Source organism: Mus musculus, chromosome 6 (assembly GCF_000001635.26).
Source record: "Mus musculus strain C57BL/6J chromosome 6, GRCm38.p6 C57BL/6J".
Lineage (NCBI taxonomy): Eukaryota > Metazoa > Chordata > Mammalia > Rodentia > Muridae > Mus > Mus musculus.
The window spans coordinates 93,920,351-93,946,464 of record NC_000072.6 but is presented as its reverse complement, the minus strand read 5'-3'; the positions used below and the strand labels follow the sequence as shown (position 1 = coordinate 93,946,464).

The window sequence follows — 26,114 nt, the reverse complement described above, 5'->3', positions numbered from 1 at the left end:
GTCATTAGCATTGTTGTTGACTCAGAGACTGTAGTGTAGTGTTTCTTAATAACCTTCATGACGTCTCCTATGTAAACTCAAGCATAAGGTAACATGCATGTACCCCATTGGCTCTTCACCTTCATGCTGTTCTACTTAGTCTCAGTTTCCATCTATTCCCAGGGGGAACTTTTATAAGTTTGTGGATAAAGGTTTGTTCTCATTTAAGCCTGGCCTCTGGCTTGTGAGAATTGCTGTATGTGCTGGTAGGTTCTCCTTTTTAAGTGCTGTGTAGCACTTCACTGAACATTTTTGTATCACTACCTGTGGATAAACATTTGAATAGTTTATATTTTGGGGTGCTGTCATTGGGGTTGCTGGGGTGATGCTTCATCTGTGTTTTCTATTTGTGGACTTATTTTCATATTCTTCATTGCCAGTGAAATTCTTGGGTTATTTACTTTGTGCAAATTTGAGTTAATGAGGTATTGTGTTCCCATGGCGCTGAACCTCTTTATATACCCACTAGCTGTAATATAAAACCTTGTTTTATAACTTTGCTAAAAGGGAATGTTTTCACTCTTTAAATTTTACTCTTCCAGTAGATATGTAGTAGAATCTCCTTGTGATTTCAATTTGTATGTTTTATTGCCTAGATCAACATCTTTCTTGTGTGTGTGTGTGTGTGTGATTGTTGTTGTTGTCGTAGTTTTCTGAACTGTTGCAACATCCTATCTGTTTTGGGTCTAAGGAGCAGATAAAATAGTGCTCATCTTCTTCAACAATAAATAACTGATAGATGAATGAGTGGTGTTGTTTAGTGATTAATGTGTGCATTTTCATTTTGACAATGTGAGCCTTGGTCTTGCACAGTTGTGACAAGCAAGCCAGTAGCTTCATGCTGTAGTGGGGAATACCATCCCGTTAGCCTCCCTGTCATAGCCTGAATTGTTCTTCTGAGCTCAGAGCAGTTGTTGTCCACTTCAAGGAGTTATGTGCCTCACATGGTGACCATAATACCTATGGCTGGAATGCCTTTGCTTGATTCTCATTTTCTCTAAAAACTGGAAGGACAATCTTTTTTTTTCTTTTTTTTAAGAAAACAAAACCAGAGTTCCTCATGTAGTCTTGGCTCTCCTGGAACTTGCTCTATGAACCAGGCTGGCCTCAGACTCAATGATCTGCCTGTCTCAGCCTCCAGAGCACCTGGATTAAAGGCATGCACTACCACTGCTCAACTGGAAAAACATTCTTAGTCTTGTTATTTTGAGCTGTTTCTCTGACATCTTTATCCATATGAGTGAACTAGGTTGATCTGTAAGAGTTTTGTTGATCTTATCGACTATAATTTATGGTTGCAATCTCTTAAAATTCTTTCTTTTCTATGACACATTTTTGTAACATTTTGAAGCTTTTCTTTTGTTCTATTAAATATACAGGATTTCAAAGAAATAAAACACACAGATCCCCTCAATTAACTGTGGCTCAAACAACAATAATTAAGCAATGTGTACATTGAATCTGAAAGGCAGTGGAGGGCATGGGAATGCACAGCAATATTTATTTATCCATATAATAAAGAACAGATCTTCTTTCTCAGCTCATGTCCTTTACTCTAAAGGAGATGGCTTGCCTCCCTCCCTCCCTCCCTCCCTCCCTCCCTCCCTCCTTCCTTCCTTCCTTCCTTTTCCTCCTAGTAGGCTTGAGAGAGTGGCTCAGCAGATAAGAGCACTGACTGCTCTTCCAGAGTCCTTGAGTTCAATTCCCAGCAACCACGTGGTGGCTTACAACCATCTTTAAGGGAATCTAATGTCCTCTTCTGGTATGTCTGAAGAGTGCACAGTGTACTTGCATATAAAAAATAAATCTTTTTAAAAAAGATTTATTTTATTAATATGTGTCTTCTGTCTGGAGAGCTGACTCAGTGCTGACTGCTCTTCCAGAGGTCCTGAGTTCAATTCCCAGCAACCACAGGTGGTTCACAACCATCTATAACAGGAGCCAATGCCCTCTTCTGATGTGTTAAAAGAGAGCAATAGTGTACTCATATAAGCAAGTAAGTAAGTTAATAAATAAATAAATCTTTTTTAAAACACGTTTTCTGTTTTTTACTGTATAGTTAATTTATTTTGGTGTTTTGGTTTGATTCTGGGGATTAAACTTAGTCTGAAACTGGCTAAGCTGCATCTCATCCCATTTTCTCTTTAGAATTCTTTTGTGCACAAAAACAGTCATGAAGACAGACACGCTGCACCCATGAGCTCTCTCATGCATGGAATATACAATGTTGATTTCATTCCTAATTGACAGTAGAATGGTGGAATGGTACTTAACAAGAGTCGGGGGGAGGAGGTTTGTCAGTAGATACAATGTCCTATTGAGGTAGAAACAAGAAACTGGCTTGTTCCCACACAGAAGAGTAACTAGACATGATAGTAAAGGACTCTACACCTCAGATGCTTGGAGAAAGGATTTTGAAAGTTTTTGCAGTATACAAATGATATATCTAACTTAATCATTGTATAGTACATACATGATGCACTCTTAATATCCTTAAAAACGGATCCAGTAAAGCTCAGCCCAGCCCTGTGGTTAAGCACATGCCAGCTACACCTCCATGTGCCAGTCACAGGGAGGAAACTCAGGAAAACAGCCTTCAGAGTCTGCACCCTGTTTGCCTTTTGTTGTTTCTATGTTGTTTCTGTGCTTTTATTTAGTTAGTTAGTTAGTTATTTGCTTTAGTAAGTTACGCTGGAGTCCTGAATCAGCTTGCACGTATAACCTGTGAAGAATGCTTTGCAGTTCAACAGTTATTGCTGGATTGTCCTCTTCAGTTTCAGCTATTTGTTCTCCCTCTGTGTCTATGTTTGTGTCTGGCACCCACTTAAATGCAGAGCCTAAAAGAAATTCTGTTATTTAGCCTTCTGGTATGGTGTGTGATGAGGCCCACACCTTACTTCAGTGTCTATGCTGTTTTCTCTTTATTGCATCCTTCCTGCTTTTCCCCGGGAGAGGGAAACTGACGCGTCCTTGTGGTGGCCAAGAATCTGTGTGTGGGCTGGGTTCGATGGATGCTGCTTTCTCTCTCACCCACAGCTTTGACTGCCCACCGCTCAGGGAAACCCAGCTCTTGTTGATTTGCTCTGTTTTATGTGTTTCTTACAGGAGGAAGGCTCAACAAGGACCTACGACATTTCCTCAACCAACGGTTCCAGAAGGGGTCTCCAGATCATGAGCTCCAGCAGACCATAAGGGACAACCTCTACCGCCATGCTGTGCCTTGTAAGTAGCCAGCTTTAGCTTCTCACTACTGGTGTGTGTGTGTGTGTGTGTGTGTGTGTGTGTGTGTGTGTGTGTGTGTGTGTACACATGCATGTGGCTATAAATAGAAGAAAAAAGCAAGGCTGAAGGTTCTTAGCCACGGCAGCACAATGTCATGGCATGCCAGTGTGACTAGATTTCCATTTGGCTCTGCTACCTTCTAGTTTTAAATACTGGGCAAATGATCTACCATTTGTGAGGCTCATTATCTGATCTGTGGAAAGACCAAGTCAGCCAGGTTAGTTTCATGAAACTGTTCTAGAGTTTGAATGGGATGGAGTACTTGGCATGGTGAAGCCTATAGAAGTGAGGCCATTGTTGTCTTTAATGGAGAGGGCCAGGCAGAGACCCTGATACTGACTTGTGTAGAGGCAGGCCACTGTGCCTTTAATGGCCCTCAGTGGAGGGACTACTATATTCTTTCTCGAGATTGGCTTAGAAACTTCTAAATCTGGATTGTGCGAAGAAAAGACTTTCTATACAGTCAAATTTGAGCAAGCAAGATAGAGGACATCAGGTCTCTGAAAGGAAACCTTTGGGATATGTACAAGGAAGGGGACAGTGTGTTGGTCTGTGAGTGGAAAAGTTCACAGCTGCCTTATAGTGGGACGTGGCCATACTGTGTCCTTGAACAGGCCACTCTCACCTCGTCTCTCTGGAAGACATCACATTCATTTTATTACATTCAGACCTCAAGAACATATTGTTCTGGTATTATTCCTGGGAGTTTTACTTTCTGCTTTCTGTCATTTGATCTGGTCAGGTTTGAAAGAGCTTTAGAGGTACCATTTTTTAAAACACTGCCTCCTAGAGGAAGAATACTTTTAATCTCCACAAAGCTCCCCTGTTTCTGTGATCTGTTGTCTAGAAATGATTTTCTTTCAAATATAATCTTTTGTGAGCAATGCACTTGACTGCCAGTGATTCCTGATACTACTGTCAAGTCACAAGTGGAACTAGCCAAAGGCATTCAATGGATTTGAGAACCTTAGTTTCTAGAATGATCCACTGTCTCTACAGGCTCTGTGGAGAAGAATACCGAAAGCAACTTGGGACAACACTTCACAGTCCCCTCTTCACCGTATGGCTTCTGGATCTGGCAGAGAAGAAGGGACCTGTCACTGTGGCTTAGTGGCCCTCACTCATTTCAGCTTGTCAATAATGAACTGAAAATTCATATCCCAATAGTGTCCTTGGATAATTCCATATATATTTGTAGATTAATTGCGATTCCTAATTCTAATTTTGTGGATGGAGTAGGAATTTTTCATTCCATTTTTATTGATCTAGTACCACATTTTTTGTGACATTGTGACTCCAGGTGAGAGAACAGTGGCTCTGTGGTCCAGCTTGGTCCATCTATGTTACACTGGCCCAAGTTATTCACACTTATCTATGAAAGCAGGGGAGGAAAGAGAGTCATGGGGAGCTTAACTCATTTGGAGTTCAGAGCATTTGGAGTTTTTACTCTTGGACCACCCAGGGCCATTTTTTAGCTCTCCTGTGATGACCTGTAAGTTAGAATTGCAGGGTGAATACAATTTTGCAGAATTCAGTAATTGCAGACTCATGGTTGTTCTCCATGTAATTTTTCCCCTACTTAGATTCCAATTTAAGAAATGGGGATAGAGCAAATGAGCACACCATTGCTTGACACATCTGTGGTGTTACCATGGTTACAGTGTTGGTGAGCTTTCCCATTTATTCCCCACTCCCACCCTCCCCATTGATCTCTTGGACCTCACTGTGAGCTAAGTGGCTTGATTTTAAGTTTGCTACTATTTAGGAAGTAGGCCCCAAATGACCATAGTCTTTTAAAAACAGTGGGAAAATCATGTTTGTCTTTGCTTGAAAAAATGGTATTGATGTTCCATTTTTTATGAAACTGGGAAATCGGGAATTTGTAAAGTTTAAATAATGTTTGGACCTAAAAAAGAATATACATTCACTGTACATCCAGTTATAAAGTGTCAGGAAATAAGGCTTATTTCTGTGGCTAGTGTGGTGTGTATGTATGTATGTACGTATGTATGTGCATGTATACCCACATTAGAAGTGGAGACCCAAGGTTCTATCTTTGATGTCATTCCTCAGGTACTGAAAACGTAAGCTACACTAGGACTTGGGGCTTACCATTGAGGCTAAGCTGACTGCCCATAGAGCCTCAGAGACACACAGGTCTCCACCTCCTCAGGGCTGGGATTACAAGCAGGTGTCAGCACATCTGCCTTGTCTTGTGGGTACTGGAGGTGGGATTCAGGTTCTCATGCTTATGTGGCAAGCACTTTGCCTACTGAGCGACCTCTCCTGCCCATGATGTGGTCTTTAACATGAGTTGGTGAGGGTGATATAAGATGTGTGGTAGGCTTGGAATAGTCTACCACATGTGTTTATTTTGACACTTTGGCCCTGTGCTGGGCAAAGCAGAGGTCTTTGCCGATGCCTTGTCTGAATGGCTGAGGAAGCCCTGTATTGGGAGAATCAATCCTCCTTGAGGTATAATAGGAAAAAAAAGTTCCCGTGACCCATTGCCTTCTAGAACATCCATTGGCTGACACTAACTGACCTCTGCATGGGGAAGCGTGACCTCATGAGCAGGGGTTTGTGGATGGTGATGAGTTTCTGTTCTCCACATCATAGATCTATGTTGGTCATTGGAGGTGAAGAAATGAAGTTTCTCTAGTCTCAAATCATCTTAACATCTTCAGAGTATGGGTTTTGATGGATGTCACAGCTCAGAACTCAGTCCTATGCATGCCAGCAACACACATGATAGTAGTCTGTTATGCCAATAATCACAGGAATAACTGAGCTTAACTTCTGCTCGGTCACACTTGTAAATACTCCCTTCTCACCCACTGCTGACGTGATTATTTTTAATCTTCAGTAACTCCGTTGAAGTCTAACTTGCATACTATCCACGTCACCTTTTAATGCCTGCATCCCGTCCTATTTGAGTTGCAGCTATTATTGTCCTTTTATTTTTCTCTATTTGAGAACTTCAGTAGAAGGAAAAGGTCATCATGGTAGGAACGTCATTATATTTACCATGAAAATCACTCCCACTCCCTAGGACAAAAATGAATACAGATGAGAAAGCTAGATGCAGAAGGAGTTAGAAGTCCGGGTGTGAAGTATGGAGGGTTTGCTCTGCCAGCTCTGGCCCCTCGTGCCCGTTACAGAACCCCTCTGATGCTCTTTAAATGGACGTAGTGATCTGAGCTCAACTAGTACCTCTGGAGCAGGGGAGGCCTATAAGGCCTAACCTTGGAGGCCTAAACAACTTCCTGAGTTTGCCACACTATCTCACACATGAGAACCAACACACACACACACACACACACGATATCTCATCATGTCCTAAGTTTACCATTTTGTCTTGTGCCTCATTTGTAGCTGTCCTGAGGCACATGAAGCCTGTTTTGCAGCCCCTCCCTAATGGGTCAGCCACACAGACTTCTTCCTGTCGCCAGCAGACATCAGCCTTCTGTGTGCACACATTGCTTTCACTGACCAGTTCTTTATTTTCATTTTAATTTTAAGGTTATCCTAGATGCCTCTTCTCCTATGAAGTCCTGCCTCATCTTCTCCACTGGGACAGGCATCCTCAGGGCTCCCAAAGCACCTCACTTTTTACCATGTCCTGAGCCTGCTATAATTCCTACTCTATGTAGTTTGTGTCCTTTCGAATCAACTTTTGCTGAGCCAGGTAGTATGTCTCCCTTAGTGACCCTGTGCCCTCAGCTTGGTGCCTGGATAGTAAGATAACTACTTGTTGAATGAATAACAAAAGGAGAAATATGGAGGAGCATTCATTGTTTATTATTATTATTATTATTATTATTATTTTGGTTAGGCAGCCCTTACGAGCTGATTTTGCATAGGCCTACAGGCTGCTCAGAAGTTTGCTCCCCTCAGAGATGGCTGGTAAGGACTTCTTTGGTGACTTGGCAGGTAATCCAAGCCCAGAGTAAGAGCCCTTTGCAGCAGCTCTTAATTACAGTCTCTATTGCTGTACCTCCCTCAATGATAGCCTTCCTGTTTTATGACTTTTTGTCTTCAATGATGTGACAGCATCTAAGATTGTTGCTTCCGAGTGGCCACGTTCCTTGTGAGGATAAATGCCTTACCTGACAGGGCTTGTCATTTGCCGTGCTGCCACTGTCAAAGCGAGATGCAAGATGCAGCTCATGGCTCATTCAGCAATGTCACTTCTCTGCAATGCTAAGCGTGCGCGCGCGCGCGCGCGCACACACACACACACACACACACACACACGCACACACGCACGCACGCACGCACACACACACACCTTCTGCCTCCCATGTCTTGCAGCTCTGCTCTCAGGAGCTCATTTTCCCACACAGGCAAAGAAATGTCTCCTGGAAGGGGGAAGGAGAAGGAGATGTGGAGCCTGTTGTATAGCTTGATCTTTTGTTGGTCAAGGTTCTCCTTGATTCTGAGACCATTGTAACCTGCCTAAGAGGTATTGATTATTAACTTATAGGAATTTTTTTTTTTTTGAGACAGTGTTTCTCTGTGTAGCCCGGCCTGTCCTGGAACTCACTTTGTAGACCAGGCTGACCTTGAACTCAGAAATCCGCCTGCCTCTGCCTCCCGAGTGCTGGGATTAAAGGCGTGTGCCACCACGCCCAGCTAATTTATAGGAATTTACAAAGAGATTACCTGTGTTTGATCTCTAAGACATTTTAAATTGGATCTGATAAACAGGTGACCTCAATCTTTATTTACAGAGGTGCCATACTTAGATGGATAGTTGACCATCCGCCCACACTGACCACGTATCCCCCTCATTCATGGAGTTATGCATTACTTTAGGGACTATCTGGACCTATTAGTCTTCTCTTAAGTACCATTGTTTCCACCATGGCTTATCTGAAATCAGCCCATGCTGCCATGGTCTTTAACAGGTTGAGCTAATGATACGTTAGATCAGGAGCAAAGAAGCTGGTGCCGAATGTAGCTTGTCTTTGGAGTGTGTGTCTGTGCTCAGGTTGTGTTTGATGTTAACGAAGTGGTTCCAATTGGAGTGTGTAGAGAGCTGTGTAGGCATCTGAGAACTGTCAGGGCTGTTACCCTCTAATCAAAGTGCTGCCTAAAATTAAAAGGGTTCTTTAGCTCTCTGCAAAGCCTAACCTGACTTATAACATTGATAGTCACCTAATTTTGTAACTCTTACTGTGTCTCAGATACTCTCCTGTGATTTGTATAGATGGTCTGCCTTGTCATCTCTACCTTCAATCTCATCTAGGGTATATAGGCTCTCATGGGCCTGAAGTACAGACAGACAGATACATATTCTCTCTCTCTCTCTGTCTGTCTGTCTGTCTGTCTGTCTGTATCTGTCTGTCTGTTTCCCTCCTCCCTCACCCCCCCCTGTAGGTATGTATTCATGAATGTATACAGCATGCATACATGCAGGGCTAGGGGTGGATACATCTGTATACTTGCTTGTGTGTACCAGACATTGACCTTGAGTGTTGTTCCTCAAAGTTACCTACCTTGTTTTGTGAGAGAGGGCTATTTGAGGAAGACCTGGATCTCAGGTTCATCTAGGTTTGCTATTCAGTAAGTCCCAGAAATCCCCCCTATCTTTGCCTTTTTAGCATTGGGATTACACTCCTGTATTGTAAAATTTGTTTTCTTTTATTTTTAAACTCACATCTATCTTCCTGTGTCAGATTTCAGTGATCTCGTAGGCACACAGTACCACACCTTGGGCATTATTTTTTTCATTTTATGTGCATGAGTGTTTGCCTACATACATGTATGCCTGATGCCTGCAGAAGCCAGAAGAAGGTATTGGATTCCCTAGAAATGGAATTATATTTTATGTGATTTACCATGCGAATGCTGTGAACTGAATCATGGTCCTCTCTCCCGGAGCAGCAAGTGTTCCAGACCACTGAGCCATCTCTCCAGCTTCTATTTTGTTTTTATATTTAATTATTTGTATGCAGGTTAAAGTCATTTGGAAAATGCCTAGCTTGACTGTTACAATCAGGTCTTCTGCAAGAGCAGGATGCATTGTGAATGTTGAGTAATCTCTCCAGCTCCAATTTTTCTGTGGATGCTGGTGGCCTGAGCCCAGATCTTTGTACTTGGACAGTGAGCCCTTTACTGACTGGTCCTTCTTCCTAGCCCCCATTTCGTTTTTTAAACCTTCTCTTATTTATTTCACCGTTGGAGTTTGTTGCCTGCAGCGTGGTGAGAATTGGTTTTCCTCGCTTCTCACATCTTTACTGTACCTTGTACATGCAGCAGAAATATTTTCCCATGTGTCCTTGGCTCTCTGTAGTCTGTTTCCAGCCTACTTATCTATCCCCTTTATGGCACAGTATGAACACCCCGGCTTCCTTTTTCATGAAAACTTATTTGTCCTACATTAAAGAATTCCTTAAAGAATTCAAGATTTAGAACAAATATGAAAGATTCCTTCTGCGGTATAGGATTTCCTATCCCACATGTTGTCTATATGTAGCTTGTATTCTGAGATGTGCTAATGTGGTGTAATGGAGAGGTTAAACAATAAAAACGATTCGTGGGTGGTGACGAGCTCTTACCCTTTGGACTGTCCCACACGTTTTTCTCATGCTTGGCGCAGTGCTGATAGTTGGCAGTGTCATCACTAATTGCTCAGGCCTGGTCACTTATAAATTAAGGTAGAACAGTCACACAGTAGTCCAGGTAAGAAGTTCTGAGCCAACCTTGAAAAATATGGATTAGGGGAAAAAATGTTTTTCCCATGAATAGAATTTGAAATTAGAGTGGGATCAGAGTAGATGAGGTGGCTCACTTGGTAAGATTGCGCCCAGCATTCAGAGAGCAAGCACCGTTCTCTGGCCCAGTGCTGCACACAGTCCAACATGGCAGTGCTCATAATCCCTGCACAGAGGATGTTTCAGACCAGCCAGGCTTTCATGTGACCCTGCTGTCCCCACAGAAAAGTCAGGCACCATATGACTCTTCAGACTTTTCATCTGATGGCAAACAGAAAGGGGCACAGGCAGTCCTTTGCTGGGCTGGACCATCCGTCACTCCATGCCTGTTTGCTTCTTGCCAGTGGAGAATTTTAGTTGCAGTGAGTCATGAGAATAGCAGGCTGCCCCTGGCTGGGGTGGGTGGCACCTTCCCCTGGGCTCTGCCTGCGTCTGGGAATCACCTGCTCACTCACTGAGGCTTCACACTGGGTGCTTGGTAGGCCCGGGGCCACTGCAAAGATACTGACTTCAGGATCTGCCCTGGCACAGGGTGACTCATCTTATTTCATTGCAATGTATTGACAAGCTGAGTGCTATCAAAACTCCAAAGCTATTTCCTGCAGTGTACGTTTATTAGTAATAAACCTGACACTGGTTACGGGAATTGTTTGTTCTGGGCTATGATGGTGATTTTTAATGATGCTCAGAAACACGTATACATAATAAACATTATACACGCATATGTTTTTTGCTTATTTACTTCTTTTTCTCATCTTATATATTCTAGTGGGTTTTCTCCTTGAAATTCATTAAGACTGATTTTCATTTTAATCCTTAAGAACTATTCTGAAGATCAGGTGTCCCAGGCAGTACACACCTTTAATAACGGCACTCCAGGAAGAGGTAGTTGGATCTGAGTTTCAGGCCAGCTTGGTCTTACATAGCAACTTTCAGGTCAGCCAGGGTCATAAAGTGAGATACTGTCTCAAATTTAAAAAACTAAAGCAAAAACAAAAAAACAAGTCTACTCTGAAAGTCTAAATTCTACACTCGATTGGCAGCTGTCATTTATCCCTTGGTTCCAGTGGAGTCTGAAAACCAAACTGTTGTTACCCTATTCTGCAGACAGTGGAGATTCGAGGAATGGTTGTTGTTACCTATGATGTATAGGGAGGTCTGCTGCCAAGCTTTATAACTCAAATTTTATTAATGAGAAGAAAGAAACAAATGGGGCTCACTGAGTGCAGCCAGTATGTCAGGAATTCCACAAAACGCTTTGTCTACCTGTTGCCTTTAGTCCTCTTTCTTTGGTTTGATTTTCTTTGGGACAGAGTCTAATTATGTGGTCCTGGCTGGCCCGAAACTCAGAAAGTATGTCTGTCAGTCTGTCTGTTCGTGGGGGAGTGGTTTAACCTTTAAGCTGGTTTCTTTAGCAACTGGTATGGTAACCTGTAGAAGAGTATCACCACAAAGGTGTGTATGACCTTTCAGATTCCAGAGTCCACTCTGCTCTCCTGGGGGACCTCACTGACTCTCTGGGACTTTGAAGGACCTGAGAGGCCAGCAGCTCTCCCAGTTAGCAGTTTTGCTATGCTGTGTGGGGCCATACCACTCTATCTTCCCATGATATGTGTCAGGTGTTTCCAATCCATGACTCACAGGCCATGTGTGCCCTGGAAAGCTGTGAATGACCCAGTCTTCCACAAAATCTTAAACTTAAATCCTGAAATGGGGTTTCTTTTGTAATTCAGGTGCACTTCAGTGGGAACTTTGTAGATAATGCGTTGCAATGTGAGAACTTTATATGGGCCTGCAACCTTCTTTCTATCTGAAGGTCTTCCATTGAGGTCTGCCCTGCTCCCTACTGACATGAACTTCCAAATATATCGTCACTGCTTGTTAAAGCTCTCTGTAGACTTTGGCTGGGAATACAAAGCAGAACTTATCACTCACAACTAGAGCTACCAATAGCTGAATCTGTCGCGTTTGGTCCTGCCGCAAAGAAGCAGAAGAGAGGCGGCCACTCTCCTTTGTTTCGAGCTTAGGCTGAGATATACACTTTGTTACTTTATGTATTCTTAGAGCAGAGAGCAAGAGAGCAGAGGACATTTCAGCCAGCGGTCTCCACTGGTACCCAGTTTATTAATGATTGAACTCAAGCACAAGTCCTGTTTGTTTGTGTTTGTTTGTTGGTTTGTTGGGTTGGTTGGTTTTTCAAGACAGAGTTTCTCTGCGTGGCCCTGGCTGTCCTGGAACTTACTATGTAGACCAACCTTGAACTCCTGAGATCTGCCTGTCTCTCTGTTCTAAGTGCTGGGATTAAAGGCTGTGCATCAGCATGCCTGGTCCCAAATTCAAGTTTAACCACCGTTCGAGACCTGGCTCTGCTCTTGCTGCTCTGCCTGCATTGCCTTAAAGACCACATTTAAAATTTATGTACTGGCTCTTAAAGCATCTTCTCTTAATAACATATGGATTAGTCCTTGGCTGAGTCCGGGATACTAATATATCTATTTGGCAGCCACGTTAATTTATTTAATTGCTTTATAATTTTAGCTGACATTTCTTATCAAGATTTGTTGCAATTAAAAAGCAATTTTTGAAGGTACAGGAGCATTTCCATTGTGTCCTTGCCACCTACTATGTAAGAGAAGTTTCTACTATTTAAAAAAAATATATATTTAAGTCCAGAGATTAAAATACAATGTATTTCAAAAATCCTCTTTATATGAAGTATGGTCAATAAAAACAAGTGAAATGGGGCTGGGGGCGTGGCTCAGTTGGTTGAGTGCTAACTTTACATTCATGAGACACACCCACTCCACCTTCCTGTGTGTGATTCCCTAGCACTACATAAAACTGAGCTTGGCGATTGTATTAATCAGAGTCCTCTGGAGGATCAGAATCAATCAGATTAACATAATACCTATATACAAATATATACAAATACACATACATATGTATGATATATGTGTTTAACACCTCTTTGTACTCTGGAGAGGCTGACAGTCTCTAGCTGCTCAGTTCATAGACAGGATGCTCCACCAGTCTCCTTCTGGTGCTCAAGGCCTGGTGAGGCACCGGCATCCTATTCATATTGGGAAGCTAAGAAGGCTGGGTTGTGTTGTCAGTGAAGGATGGTGCCAGCAGCAGCAGCAGTAGCAGCAGCAGCAATAGCATAGATGCACTTAGCCGCATGGAGCCCAAGGAGCGCTGGTTTTCCCTCAGCCCTCTTTTTAGCTGGCCCTCCTGGAAGGTGGGGCCCACTCTGAGGGATGGACTTGCCTTTAACTAATCGTTCCCAAAACACCCTTCCCAGACCTCCTCAGAGGACTTTTGGTTGATCCTAGAGCCATTGAAATTATCACCAAGATTAACCATAATAGATTACCCTCTGTGCCCAGCACTTAGTAGGTGTGGGTAGGAGGATCAGATGTTTAAGGCCATTCCCAGTTATGTAGGGAGACTGAGGCTCTCTCGGATTGCATGAGACTACCTACAAAACAAAACAAAACCATACAGATCCACCACCACCCCATTTTTTTTTTTCTAGCCTTTTTTGTGGATTGTGAGCATTTATATTAAAGTCTACATTTATGTGTAAGGACACACTTCCTCTTGTCATTGGATTGTCTTACTAAAGATGATGATGAGATAGGGGGTTTGAGAGATGACCTGGCAGTTGATAGCACTGTGTGCTCTTACAGAGGGCATGGGTCTGGTTCCCACACACAGCTCAGGCAGGCTGTAATGGCCTGTAACTCCTCTTCCAGGGCATATGATAGTCTCTTCTGGCCTTTGTCACCTCTGCTTTCTCATTCGATCGTGACACACAGGAGACAAAATTTAAAATAGACATGATATGTATCAGGACTTCTTGAATATTTGTAATCTACAACCCTATTTGCTTGAGAAATTTTTATATGACACTAGGTATATAAATATATAAAATGTTGTATAAATCAATATTTGCTGAGAAGAAATCATAAAGCAACCTTTTTTGGGTGGGGGTGGGGTATAGGTTAAGATACAGTTTCTCAATGTAACAGCTGTTCAGGAACTTATTCTGTAGACCAGACTGGTCTCAAAGTCACAGTGATCTGCCTGCCTCTGTCTCCCAAATGTTGGGATTAAAGGTGTGCGCCACCCAGCTCAGCTAAAGCAACCTATTTTAAAGTAACTAGTTGGGGTGTGTGTGTGTGTTTATTTTACCAAATAGTTTACTCTTGGTTTACTAAAGATGAAAACAAACTTGCCTAAGCACGATGGGTATACTTGTGCTTATTACATAATGGTTTAAACCTTTGCTGAGTATCGGACAGTGTGGGACATAAAGCTCTTCAGTATCTTTGAGAATTGATCCGTGGCGTGGTGTTAAGGTGGCGAGTCCTGGAATGCTGCTTCCCCCGAGTGCATCGTACCAAACAGCAGAAGCATATTTACAGCCATTCAGAAAGTCTTGAAACTCTGAGCTTATTGCAAACCAAAATTCACTGAGCCATTGTTTTTAAATGAAATTCAAGTCAGCAGCTCAGACAGTAATTCAAAAAAATCAAACAATTTAATACAGTATCATCCAAAGACAAGACAATTTGATAACATGCTGAGGAATGGCAGTAGGGAAAATTTTAAAGGATTTTTGCTTTGCATAGCTAAGTTATGTTCCTATAAGACCAGAAAGCTTCGCATGAACAGTAAGAGTGCTGTAATTTATAACCTACAGCATCTCATAGCTGCGCCTGGATCCTGTAGATGGTGTTGCTGATTTTCCATGGGGACACCGTGCTCAGTGCAAAGTCATCCTTGTGTGTTCAGGACAAGAAAGTAAAGTCACAGATCAAAAAGTGTGAGAACACTGACCGACAGGCATACCTCAGGCTCCTTACATGCCAGAGTCTCACTGTTGGTCCTTGCACATTCAGGATCCTTTTACTATTCCCAAACATTTCATATCCTCCACATTCAGTCCTAGGACCCTTTATGGATTTCAGCACACAGTTTTAGAAATTGTTGCGCTGGCAAGATGGCTCAGCAAATGAACGCCCTTGTAAGGAAAGCTTGGTGACCTGCGTTCAATCCCCAGTTGCAATTTTGGAAGGAAAAACTTCTGAAAGTTTTCCTTTGACCTCATTATACACAACGTGGCACATGATTGTCTGCACTCACACACAGAATGCACTCATGCTCACACACACATGCACACACACACACACACACTATATATATATATGTATATATATATATATATATATATACACACACACACACACACACACAGACTCTGAGGTGAAAATAAACTCCTCAATATGATTTTATTAAATTCAGACTAGAAAATGTCTATTATTCCATTCCAATTATAATATGAATGAAATTGCCATATTAATGAATGGCATACTGCATTTAAAATTAGGCAGTTAACTTGTGAAGGTAGCAGGGTAACACCGTAAATGAACCCTTTAGTAATCTTCAGGAAGGATCCTCCCTTCACATACAGTTAACTGGTTACCACTAAAGTCTGGAAACATGAACTGGAGTATACGGCCAGGGTGAATATACAACTAATGCCAGTTCTTTTCAAGATATCTAAAGCAACTTAACATATATTGCCTGTACAGAAAGGTAGAGAGAGAATAACAGGCCAGTAGGAAGAAATGTTAGCAGTCGGTGAGGCTGGGACAGGGCATGTGACTGTCTTTGTATCATTTTTTTCCTTTTGATTTCTTTAAATTTGGAATTACTCCGAGATAAAGTATTCTTTTTTTCTTTCTTTTTTTTTTTTTTTTTTTTTTTTTTTTTTTTTTTTTTTTTGGTTTTCTGAGACAGGGTTTCTCTGTGTAGCCCTGGCTGTCCTGGTTGAACTCAGAAATCCAACGGCCTCTGCCTCCTGAGTGCTGGGATTAAAGGTGTGCGCCACCATGCCCTGCTCAGATAAAGTATTCTTAAAAGGAAACCATACCCCAAAGAGATAAGTTAACCAATTATTATTTCGGGGGAAGAGAATCTGTGTGCTTCATCTGTGGATCACTCTTCCTGTATTTACATCAGTGCCTTTAGCCTAGAGCTGAGATTGGCTGAGCACCTCCATGGATCATGAGGTACAGAGTTTCCTGAGAGATGCTCATAGGGTGAAAACAAAAATCTCTTGTGGAATAGCAAGTTCATGCTATGTTTTAGTTACAGCGTGTCATGCCATGATTGCAGAACTCTTTGAAGTTAAGTACTTCCATGATACTGGTACCGTCTCGTAGGTCAGGAAATGAGGCTGATAAAGTTGACTTTCTTACTTTTGTGAAATAGGACTGAAACACCAGCCCTCAAGTCCCATTCAAAACTCTAGCATTTTAAATTAAACTTTGAGTATATAATTGCATGTATTTTTTTTTTTTTTTTTTTTTTTTTGAGACAGGGTTTCTCTGTATAGTCCTGCCTGTTCTGGAACTCACTTTATAGACCAGGCTGGCCTCGAACTCAAAAATCTGCCTGCCTCTGCCTCCCGAGTGCTGGGATCAAGGGCATGCGCCATCACGCCCGGCTAATTGCATGTATTCTTATCTAGAAAATAAATTAGGAGTAATAATTTCTAGTAAATTCTAAGGATTTGCTAATGGAATTCTAGACTAATATAGAAGTATTCATAGACTAGTAATTATTTACAAGCATACGCTGAATGCTTCCCATGCCAGGTTTTACTCTACTGTAGTGTAGTCATCTCATGATGGTCATACAACACACTGCTGTTCTCCACATTCAAGGTTAAATAAGTTGTTCAAAATCTCATTACCTCTAAGTCATACATCTGTACTGTGTTACTCTATGACATTCACTCTTAATCAGTGGGTCATAGTGCCTAGAGAGAGACTTTTTTTTAAAAGAAAAAAGAATTAGTAATTAAGTATAGCCGTCTTCTTGGTGGGCTTGTATTTTATTCTCTGTTAATTAGGTTGTAGTCTTATAATCCCATCAAAGTCACCATGATGTTCAAATACAAGGTAATACAGTAATCTGTGGTTGATGCTCTTCAGTGACTATATAGCCTTAAGCAATAGCCCAGTTCTAACAGTGGTGTCCCTGCTAGATGCACAGTTTGAGGGGGAGTGGACTAAAACTGCTACTCATTTTGGAAGTACGAGTCCCAAAGATGCTTCCTAAATATTACGACAGTGTGTTATCCAGGTGATATCTGCTACAGATTTATCAGAAACCCAATCTAAAAGAGTTCTTCATTCTTTCTTAATCCATTCTTTATAGTTCCTAATTTAAACATGATCTTTGTTCTGAACCTGGGATACTTCCAAGTCTGTGGCTCCCACACTGTGGCGAGTCGGGGAGCAAACACAGAAACTGGGTCAGCTAGCGTATCAGACTCAAGGGCTAATGTCACCCCAAACAGAGGAAGGCCTTGCTTCAGTCTTGATCGAGATCACCTTTCTCCACACTGTGAGATTACTATGGGCAGGTTGGGTTTACTGTTGGAGCCCATGGGAACATTTTTTCCTGATCTTGCTTATCATGAGAAGTCCATCAATGGTCTTTCCAAATACCACCTGTTTCCCATCCAGCCAATCACACTTAGGACATGTGATAAAACAAACAAACAAACACCTGGCAGCCGTTTGTACTGGACCTCCTTTGCTGTTTGTTTGATAGCATGTGAATAGCTTCAGTTGCATGCTTCCGCATCTTTGAGCTCAGTCACTCTGCCGTGCTTTCTCTGTGGTGATGGATGGACTCTGAAACTGGGAGCCAAAGGAAATTTTTTGTTTCTTTCAGATATTTTGGCCACAGTGGTACAAATGTAATTAAAGAACTACCAGGATTGACCCTTAATGAGTAGTGACTATCCACCCTGATTATTGAATTAGAATATCTATTTATCCAGCCTATATCTATTTATTCATTTCTCAGCCTCTGGGAAAAAGTTCTCCTGAACAGCAGTACCCAGCAGATGAATGTGTTTGCATCAGAGATAAGCTGGGTGAATTTTCTGCTTCCAGAGAGCTTGTTGTATAGTAAGGAAGACAAGAAGAGTGCAGGAGATAGCTGTCATGAGCCCAGTGGGTTAGTGTAGTATGGGATGCCACGTAATTAACCAAAGAGATGCAGAGACAAGCAGTGGAGGAGCCAGGAACTGTCTACCCTGTGACTGTGAGCTAATAGACCCCCATAAATGCCTTGCATCATCATATTGTCTATAGGTTTATGTGACGAGGACATTAAAGCCTTGTGTAGTGGTATATACCTTTAATACCCAGCACTTTGGGAGGCAAAGACAGGCAGGATCTCTGATCTCTCAGCCAGCCTAGACTATGCACTAAGTTCCAAGACAGCCAGGGTCACATAGACCCTGTTTCAAACATGAAATTCAATTTGAAGTCCTTGATGAGTAGGAGACTTTAGACAGATGACCTTGACCCTACCTGTCCTGGCTAACTCATCATGGGAATGGCGTTCTTCACAGCTTCAGGCTCAGCTCTGGCTGCCTGTTCAATGAAGAAGCCTTTGAGGGTAGTTAACAGATTTCCAAAGACATGAGCAAGATGTCTCTGATAGCCTCAGACCTTTCTCAGGGCTTTGCCTTTGAAGCCCCCCGGTCTTTATTTCCAAGCCATCTCTTCTGCATTTGACTTAGGTAGAGTTGAGATTTTCTGCCCCTTCCTGCTTGTTAGAAGTGGGCCATTCTATTGTCTTAGGAGTTTTGTTTGAAAAGTGAGACAAGTTTTGGTTAGACTGAAAATGAAGTCATTTTCAAGGTCCCTCACTGGTAGCCTGTGGGGGATTTATTCCTCTTGTTTCTGTATGTAAATGTGTTTGGTGTTAGGGACAGGGCCATTAAGTCCTTAGAGCATATGGAAGCTGCAGCTTTTGTCTTCTTCGTTTCGTCTACTGATTTTAAGGATATATATGTCTTGTTTTCATCTCTAATTGGTTTTCCGTAGCTTTAGCTTCACTTAATTAGGATTTTCGAGAGAAGCACCACATCTGTTTCAGCTGAATTTTGAAAGAAAACTTTGCTTGGGTGGTAGATGAAATGTTCTTCAGTTGTGTGGTCTGACTTGAAATGAGGCGCCCTGTGAGCCACTGGGAAGGAGAGTTGGGTTGGCTGTTGGTACAGTGGGTGCCATGCCAGTGAGAGAGCTTAAAGCTTGAGCTCAGATCTTAGCACCCTCATAAACAGACAAAGTGTGTGGCTCTTTCTGCAGCACTAGTGCTGGGGATGTGGCACCAAGAGGATCCCTGCAGCTCACTGGCCACAGAGTCTTCTCAGTCAGTGAGCTCCACTCAGTCAGAGAGATGTGTGGGGCCAAACAGTAAGGTAGAGAGCAGTAGAGGAAGCTACTTGATATTGGTCTCTGACCTACACACACACACACACACACACACACACACATACACACATACATACATACATACACACACATACACATACACACACACACACACAGAAATTCTGTCAGATTTCTGTCAGTGGAACTCAGTGACCCTGGCTGACACTGTCTGATATTTTGTTGAAGACTATGACCCTGAGGTTTTATTGAGAGTTTTGTTTGCTTCTCAGTTCTAATTCACCGAAAGGATGGCTTAAGGATAGACACCTATGTAATTCCATGTGCATTTTGCCAGAATTTCACACCTGTACAAAATTCACACCACTCAAGGATTCTGCCGGGGGAGTCAGTGTCTCCGTCCCCAGGCCACAGTAGACTGCATCATTCACAAGGGGAAGTGGGCGGCAGGGAGAAGATAGCTCAGAAGGTAAAGCGTTGCACCCGAGTCCCCACCACCCACGTCAAAAAGGTTGGGCACACCAAGTGATTTTAATCTCAATGCCGGGCATGGAAGATCCCTGGGGCTTGCTGGCCAGCCACCTAGTGTCACCTTACTTGGGACTTACAGAACAGGGAGGGAACTTGTTTTAGAAAACAAGGTGTACATTGCCTAAGGAATGACACCCAAGGTTGACCACTGTCCTATACTTCCATATCACTAACTCTCAACCTCTGAGACAAATGGCTGAGGTGCCTATTTAATGTTTCAGAGCGAACCTGGCCTGAGGTTCCCCTAGAATCCCCCAGTACCTACCTGTTACAGGGTGCATACGCCACCCTCTACCTTAAACTTCTCCAGCCCAGGGACTGGGCTGCCCTTTTCTACAAAATTGTGATTACTTGGTCCTTTAAGTCTTTCTTTTGGTCCTCCTGGCTGCTGCACCTGGTTCCCCCCCTCTCTTCCCCTCCTCTGCTCCCATGGCTCAGGGTCATGACCACTGTGGAGTTTCCCAGATGTGTCTGTCTCAGGCATTGCTCTCCCTCTTAGCTACAATAACCCTTCTCCTCCATCACATCTAAGAGCAGTCATGCCCTTTCCTTGCTTTTTTTTTTTTCAAACACACACAAGCACATATGTATACCTGCTTATTTGTGCACACAGATATGTCACTGGTTCCAGATGAAAGCATGTGTCCACATTCTACAGGTCCCTTATAGTTCTACCTGTGAGTGTGTCCTTTCCTTCTAAGAAGTAACTGTGATACTGATGCTGTCCTATAAATACATGTTTTCCTTGAGCTTCATGTCAGTATAACCATGTAATATGTATATTGTGGTTCTCTCCTGCCTCCCCCCTCTCTTTCTTGTGTGAGTGTGTGTGCGGTGCCTTGCATGCTTGTATGTATTGATTCTTTTCTCCCTCCATGTACTCCAGGGGCTGACTTAGGCCTCCAGGCTCGCAGGCATGTGTCTTGACTCTGCTGAAGCATCTAGCCAGCCCCAGTTCTGTCATCTTTTACTGATGTTGCAATGCATCCATGTGTTTGAATGTAACAGTCGTCTCATTTTTCCCCACTGGGTAGTTTTTCACTGTATGGATAGACTACCATCCTTCCTGTTGGTTTCACTGGACTCCAGCTTTTAGCTCTTCCTGTACGTGTTCTTACATAATTGGACACGTCTGCAAAATTTCATACCCGGAGGAGAATTATGGGTTAAAGTGAAGACATAAATCAAGTTGGAGTAGATCTTTCCAGAACACTTCCAGAGTGGCTGTAGCTTTTACTATACACCTGCACTGAGTTCACACCTCATTGTCAGAATCATGACATATTCTTAGTTTTATGAAAGAAATACTTTTTTTGTCACCTTGGTGTGTATACAACAGTGTCTCTTTGTGACTGTTTTGCGTTCTTGCTGATACAAAATGACATTGAGCATCATGTCTAGTTGTTTGTTTCTACTTTTCTTTTAGATTATCTTTTCCCCAAAGTTGTAGCAGGGGTTCAGTTTTAAGTCTCATCTATGAGTTTGGGCAGACTGTAGAGTGAGTTCAGAGAGAGCCTTGGCAACCGAATGGAACTGTTAATCCAGCTGGGTGAAAATAAGAGCACTACTGCAATTGTTGAGCTAAATTTGAAGCAAGTTTTATTAAATACAGGCCAGAACAATGGATACTGGCCAGGTCCATACCCAGAATCCTCAGAGAATGGCCCCAAATATATTAGTCAGGGACTTACTTCCTATCTTCATCCAGTTGGGGCAAATATACATCTTAATATACTTTCTGCTATGAATCTCCTGCCTACATGAGCAAGAGCATTCTGTGCAGTTGAGGCTTGTTATCTTACATCAGTGGTTCTCAACCTGTGGTCATGACCCCTATGAGGGGAAGTTTAATAAATCTTTCACAGCAGTTGCCTAAGACTATTGGAAAACACAGATGTTTACATTATGATTCATAACTAACAAAATTACAGTTATGAAGTAGCAGTGAAAATAATTTTATAGGTGGGAGTCACCACAATATGAGGAGCTGTATTGAAAGGCCTGCAGCATTAGAAAGGTTGAGAACGACCGTCTTACATGAATACCTGCCCCTAGCATTCGTAGAAGTTATCTGTCCTTGGGCAAGTGGGGCTTACAGGTTAGAATCATTTCAGTTTTATAGATCTCTTAAGCACAGTAATTTGAACTTCAGCCATCACTTTAGCCATCACAAGACCTGTGTTAACATTAAAAAAAAAAAGCATTAAATAGTAGACCAAAAATCAAATATTAAAAAAAAAAAAAAACTCACTTGGGCCTGGGGAAGAGGCTCATTGGATAAAGAGCTTGCCTTTTAAGCACAGAACTTGAATTTGATCTCTAGAACCCATGTAAAAATGTCTGGATATGGTAGCTTAGATTTGCAATCTCAGTGAATCAGAGACTAGCAGATTCCCAGGGTTGGCCTCGGCTGCTTAATGAGTTTCAGATTCAGTGAGTGGCTTTGTCTCATTAAAAACAAGAGAGATGGCATTTGAGGAATGACAGGGCTTGAGGTTGCCTTCTCCCTCTCATGCTTGCCTTGTACATTCATACATAGGAATGCACATGCACAGACATGCACGTATATACACACACATTTAAAGAAAACCTTACAGAATAGGTCAGTTCAACCTGCTTTCTAGGAGGGCTGCAGGAAGAGTGACGTGGCAAGTGTAACACAGTCACCAAGCACCAAGCAGTGAGCACTCTGTTCCAGACCTGGAAGAATGCAGTATAACCCAATGACCAAGCACTGAGCTGTGAGCACTCTGTTCCAGGCCTGGAAGAAGACAGTGTAATTCAATCACCAAGCACTGAGCAGTGAGCACTCTGTTCCAGGCCTGGAAGAAGGCACAGGAGAATAATGTCTAAATTAAGGAAATCTATTCTTGTATCAGGGGTCAGATTCATTAAGACATTGTAACGGTTTTTCCCTTTCTCTTTGTGTGAGCCCTCACCTGCCTCCTATTCTTTTGTAGTACAAAAGGAGAATGGTCACATGCATAATACATATGGGGCTAAAGTGACTGATTTGTTACAAAGGCACACTAGAGGTCATATCAGTTCTCCTAAGGAATTTGTCTTTGCAAGGGAAACGGATGTGGAGTGAAAGTGAATTTCTTAAAAAGATGGGCACTAAGATAAAATGTAAATGTAGCACTCAATTAGCGACATCTCCGTGCCCTGGTGAGGAACAGGAGGGAAAGGCTTTGTCTTTCATGCCTTCTTCCTTCTTTGTTACTTAGCTCCTCAGAGACTCAGGTTGTACATTTGTGCGGCTTTGCTCAGTGCTTGGCCTCCAGTCAGGAAGCACTCATTCTATTGTGGGCTGCCGATGGTTGATACTCATGGGAGGGTGCTAATGCTGATGAAGATGATGAAGCCCCCTCTGGCTCAGAGGGACCTTGCCTGCCTTTGCCATCACTAAGCTTGGTGAAAATAGTCTCAGGGCAGAGGCCTTAGCAGGTCCAGAGAGCAGCGTGAGACGCAGCAGGAAGGACAGTGTTCACAGATGCCTCTTCGCTTATCAGGCTTGGGTTGGGCCAGCCCCGACAACCCACATGACTTACATGAGTTTCATTGTTATGTGTGCTATGTGTATTTGGAATTGTGTGTTAACCAGGCTGTGGTGGTGGTGCTTTTATTCTCAGTCCTCGAGGAAGAAGCAGAAGGATCTTTAAGTTCGAGGCCAGCCTGGCCCATAGAATGCATTTCCTGGATGGCCAGGGCTTTCCAGAGAAACCCTGTCTTGAGGCAGAGTGGGGTGGGAGGAGTATATGTACATAAGAACGAAGTCACAGTGATTTGAGAAGGTACTGGGATTTAGTTTAGGCAACCTAGGGCTTTAGTTTAGTTCCAGCATCCTGACTTACGGGACACTGAAGTATACTTTTAGGGTTACTAGTAAATGCAGATTTCGAATGTGAACTCACAACCGAACCCTCCACCATCGGATTTCTGTACGTGGATAACTTGCTTCCCTTAGGGTTTTTTTTTCGTTGTTGTTGTTTTTTTGAAAAGGATTGTTTATATAGTCTTATAGAGGGGACTGAGAGACATAACCTTTGAAAATATGACCTGGCACACAGTTGGTGGCCACGTTGCTGAGATAAATCCACGCTGATGGGTAGCGTCAAATTTAGTGATCTTTCTTTATGAGCACAGTTGACTGGTACAAAGGAACGTATGTTTTAAGCACACCTACTAGACCATGTAGCCTTGCTCAGCCTCAGCCGTGTTGTTGTGGCTACAAGCAGGCTTTGGTTCTGTAATTCTGTCACCAAATGTTCCATGCTCTTTAGAGCAATTGCAACTGAGATAAATCTGCCGTATAACTAGCCTACCATTGAGCGATCTATAATTTACTGGCATAAAACACACTAACCTGCACATTAAATGGTAAGTGTGATGTTGTAGCCTTATTTTTTTTCTCTCCCCCTCATTACCTATAAAGCCTTTAAGCATGCTTTCAAGGTAGGTCAGGCAGTGCAAAGGGGCCTGGTTGGCCTCCTGGGCTTTTACTCTTGTTGCTATTTCTTGAGCTCTCTGAAATGAATGGCTGTCTGTGTGAAGGAAGGTGGGCTTTCTTTCAATAGCGCAAAGCCCCATGAAGCACACACCTATGTGACACAGCATCTCCCCAGCAGACACACACATCTATGCTCCCTACCCACTTTAGTTACTTATTGTGGTGGATTTTCTTTAGGGCCTCATCTGGGTGTTATGAGAGTAGACCATAATGTATCCCACACATGTAAAAAGTTCAAACATCATGTCCCCTGTTCTCCTGTGTTCTGAGCCCAGTGAGAGCCACAGCAAAGAAGATCAAAAGGTGGCTTAAGGAAGGTTACAGTGTTGAGACAGAGGAGTATGACCTTGTTTAGCTCATCTGTAGTGAGGCCCTGCAAACAAAGATCCCACACTCACAGCACCCTGCTCAATACAAGTTTGCAGTTTCTGGAACGTTTTATTTTTGATGGCGCCATTATAGAATGTTTTTTCTCCTCATAGCCTTTCTGCATAGATTTCGTTACATGAGCCATCGTCAGGTAACAGCTGCTCGACAAACCTGTGGCAAAGTTCCTGTGGGTGCCATTGAAGGAGCTGGGTTCTTTGCACTCTGGAGAGTACTGTAAAATGGCGACAGTTGTAAGGAATGCTCTTTGTCTACTCCTTCCTTGTTGACGTTGACAGCCTTTGGAATTTGGTGGGGTTTTTTTTGTTTGTTTGTTTGTTTTTTCCCCATTTGCGATATGGTTCCCCAGATGGCTTAGGAAAGCCTCTGAATTGTCAGTGAGATTGTTTTCTATAAGGGTGGAAGGGTTACTTCCTAATATATTTGTGGCAATTCAAGTCAGAATCCAGCTGGAAAACTGCAATTATTACATTTTTTTCCCTTTTTACTTATTGAAGAAGTCAGGGGTTCTCATGAGGAAAATGGGCCTCTGTGGGCCCCTATGTAATTGTGAAGTGATTTATCGTTTGTCTTTGACGTTACATGAAAGTCGTCATAATCCATATGCAGGAAGAAACACCAACAGTGATTTCCCGTCACCTCTTGGTTATAAATTGACATAATTATCAGGTTCTTTGACTAACTTAAAAAAGCATCAGATAAGTTGAAGTTCTTTTGTGTGGCTTCTCTTTCCCCAGCAATATCTGTTACCTCCTAAATGAGCATTATAGACTGACTCACTCACCTTAGGAGAAAATTAGTGTCCTTTTCCTGGCACAACTTTGCTGCAGAATCCAAACAGGTGTGCTTAGGAATTGTGTCCTTTGCAAAAGGGCTCATTTTGATCAGTGGCTCCTGCATTCTGTAAAACCAGTATTTCTTGATTTGTAGATATATGCTTTTCTGCATTGGGGAGTGTAGACACACAGATGTATATATGTAATGTTTAAATTTCCTTTTTTATTGAAAATTTTATTAAAGATTATAATTAAAGTTTATAATTAAATAGTATAAATTAAAGTTTATAATTAATAACATGTTAAAACTAAGGTTCTTTCCCTCTGCCCCCTCCCACCCGGACCTCATGTATCCTAGGCTGGCTTTGAACTTGCCTTATAACAAAGCAGGACTTTGAACTTCTCACCATCTTGCCCCCATATCCTGAGTGCTGGGATTTCACACATGATCCACCACACCAAGTCTATGCAGCTCTAGGCATTGAACCCTTGGCCCTCAGCTTTTTCTGGGCAAAGCACTCTAGCATCTGAGCTATATCTCCAGACCCCAAACAAGGGAAGATTGATGTTGAAAAACAAAACAAAACAAAACAAAAAAACTTGC

At 42.5% G+C, this 26,114-nt stretch overlaps 1 protein-coding gene across 31 annotated transcripts in view; it reads left to right on the top strand.

Annotated features, from left to right (window-relative positions):
• Magi1 (membrane associated guanylate kinase, WW and PDZ domain containing 1) overlaps positions 1-26,114 on the top strand; it is a 608,477-nt gene that overhangs the window by 337,465 nt on the left and 244,898 nt on the right. For all 31 annotated transcript variants that reach the window (XR_377424.3, XM_030255185.1, XM_006505586.2 and 28 more), the window contains exon 2: positions 3,145-3,261. Coding sequence is in view for 30 of the 31 variants with exons in the window: in XM_030255185.1 (XP_030111045.1) it covers positions 3,145-3,261 (117 nt within the window). In the remaining variant the exon portion in view is untranslated. The remainder of the gene's footprint in view (positions 1-3,144; positions 3,262-26,114) is intronic.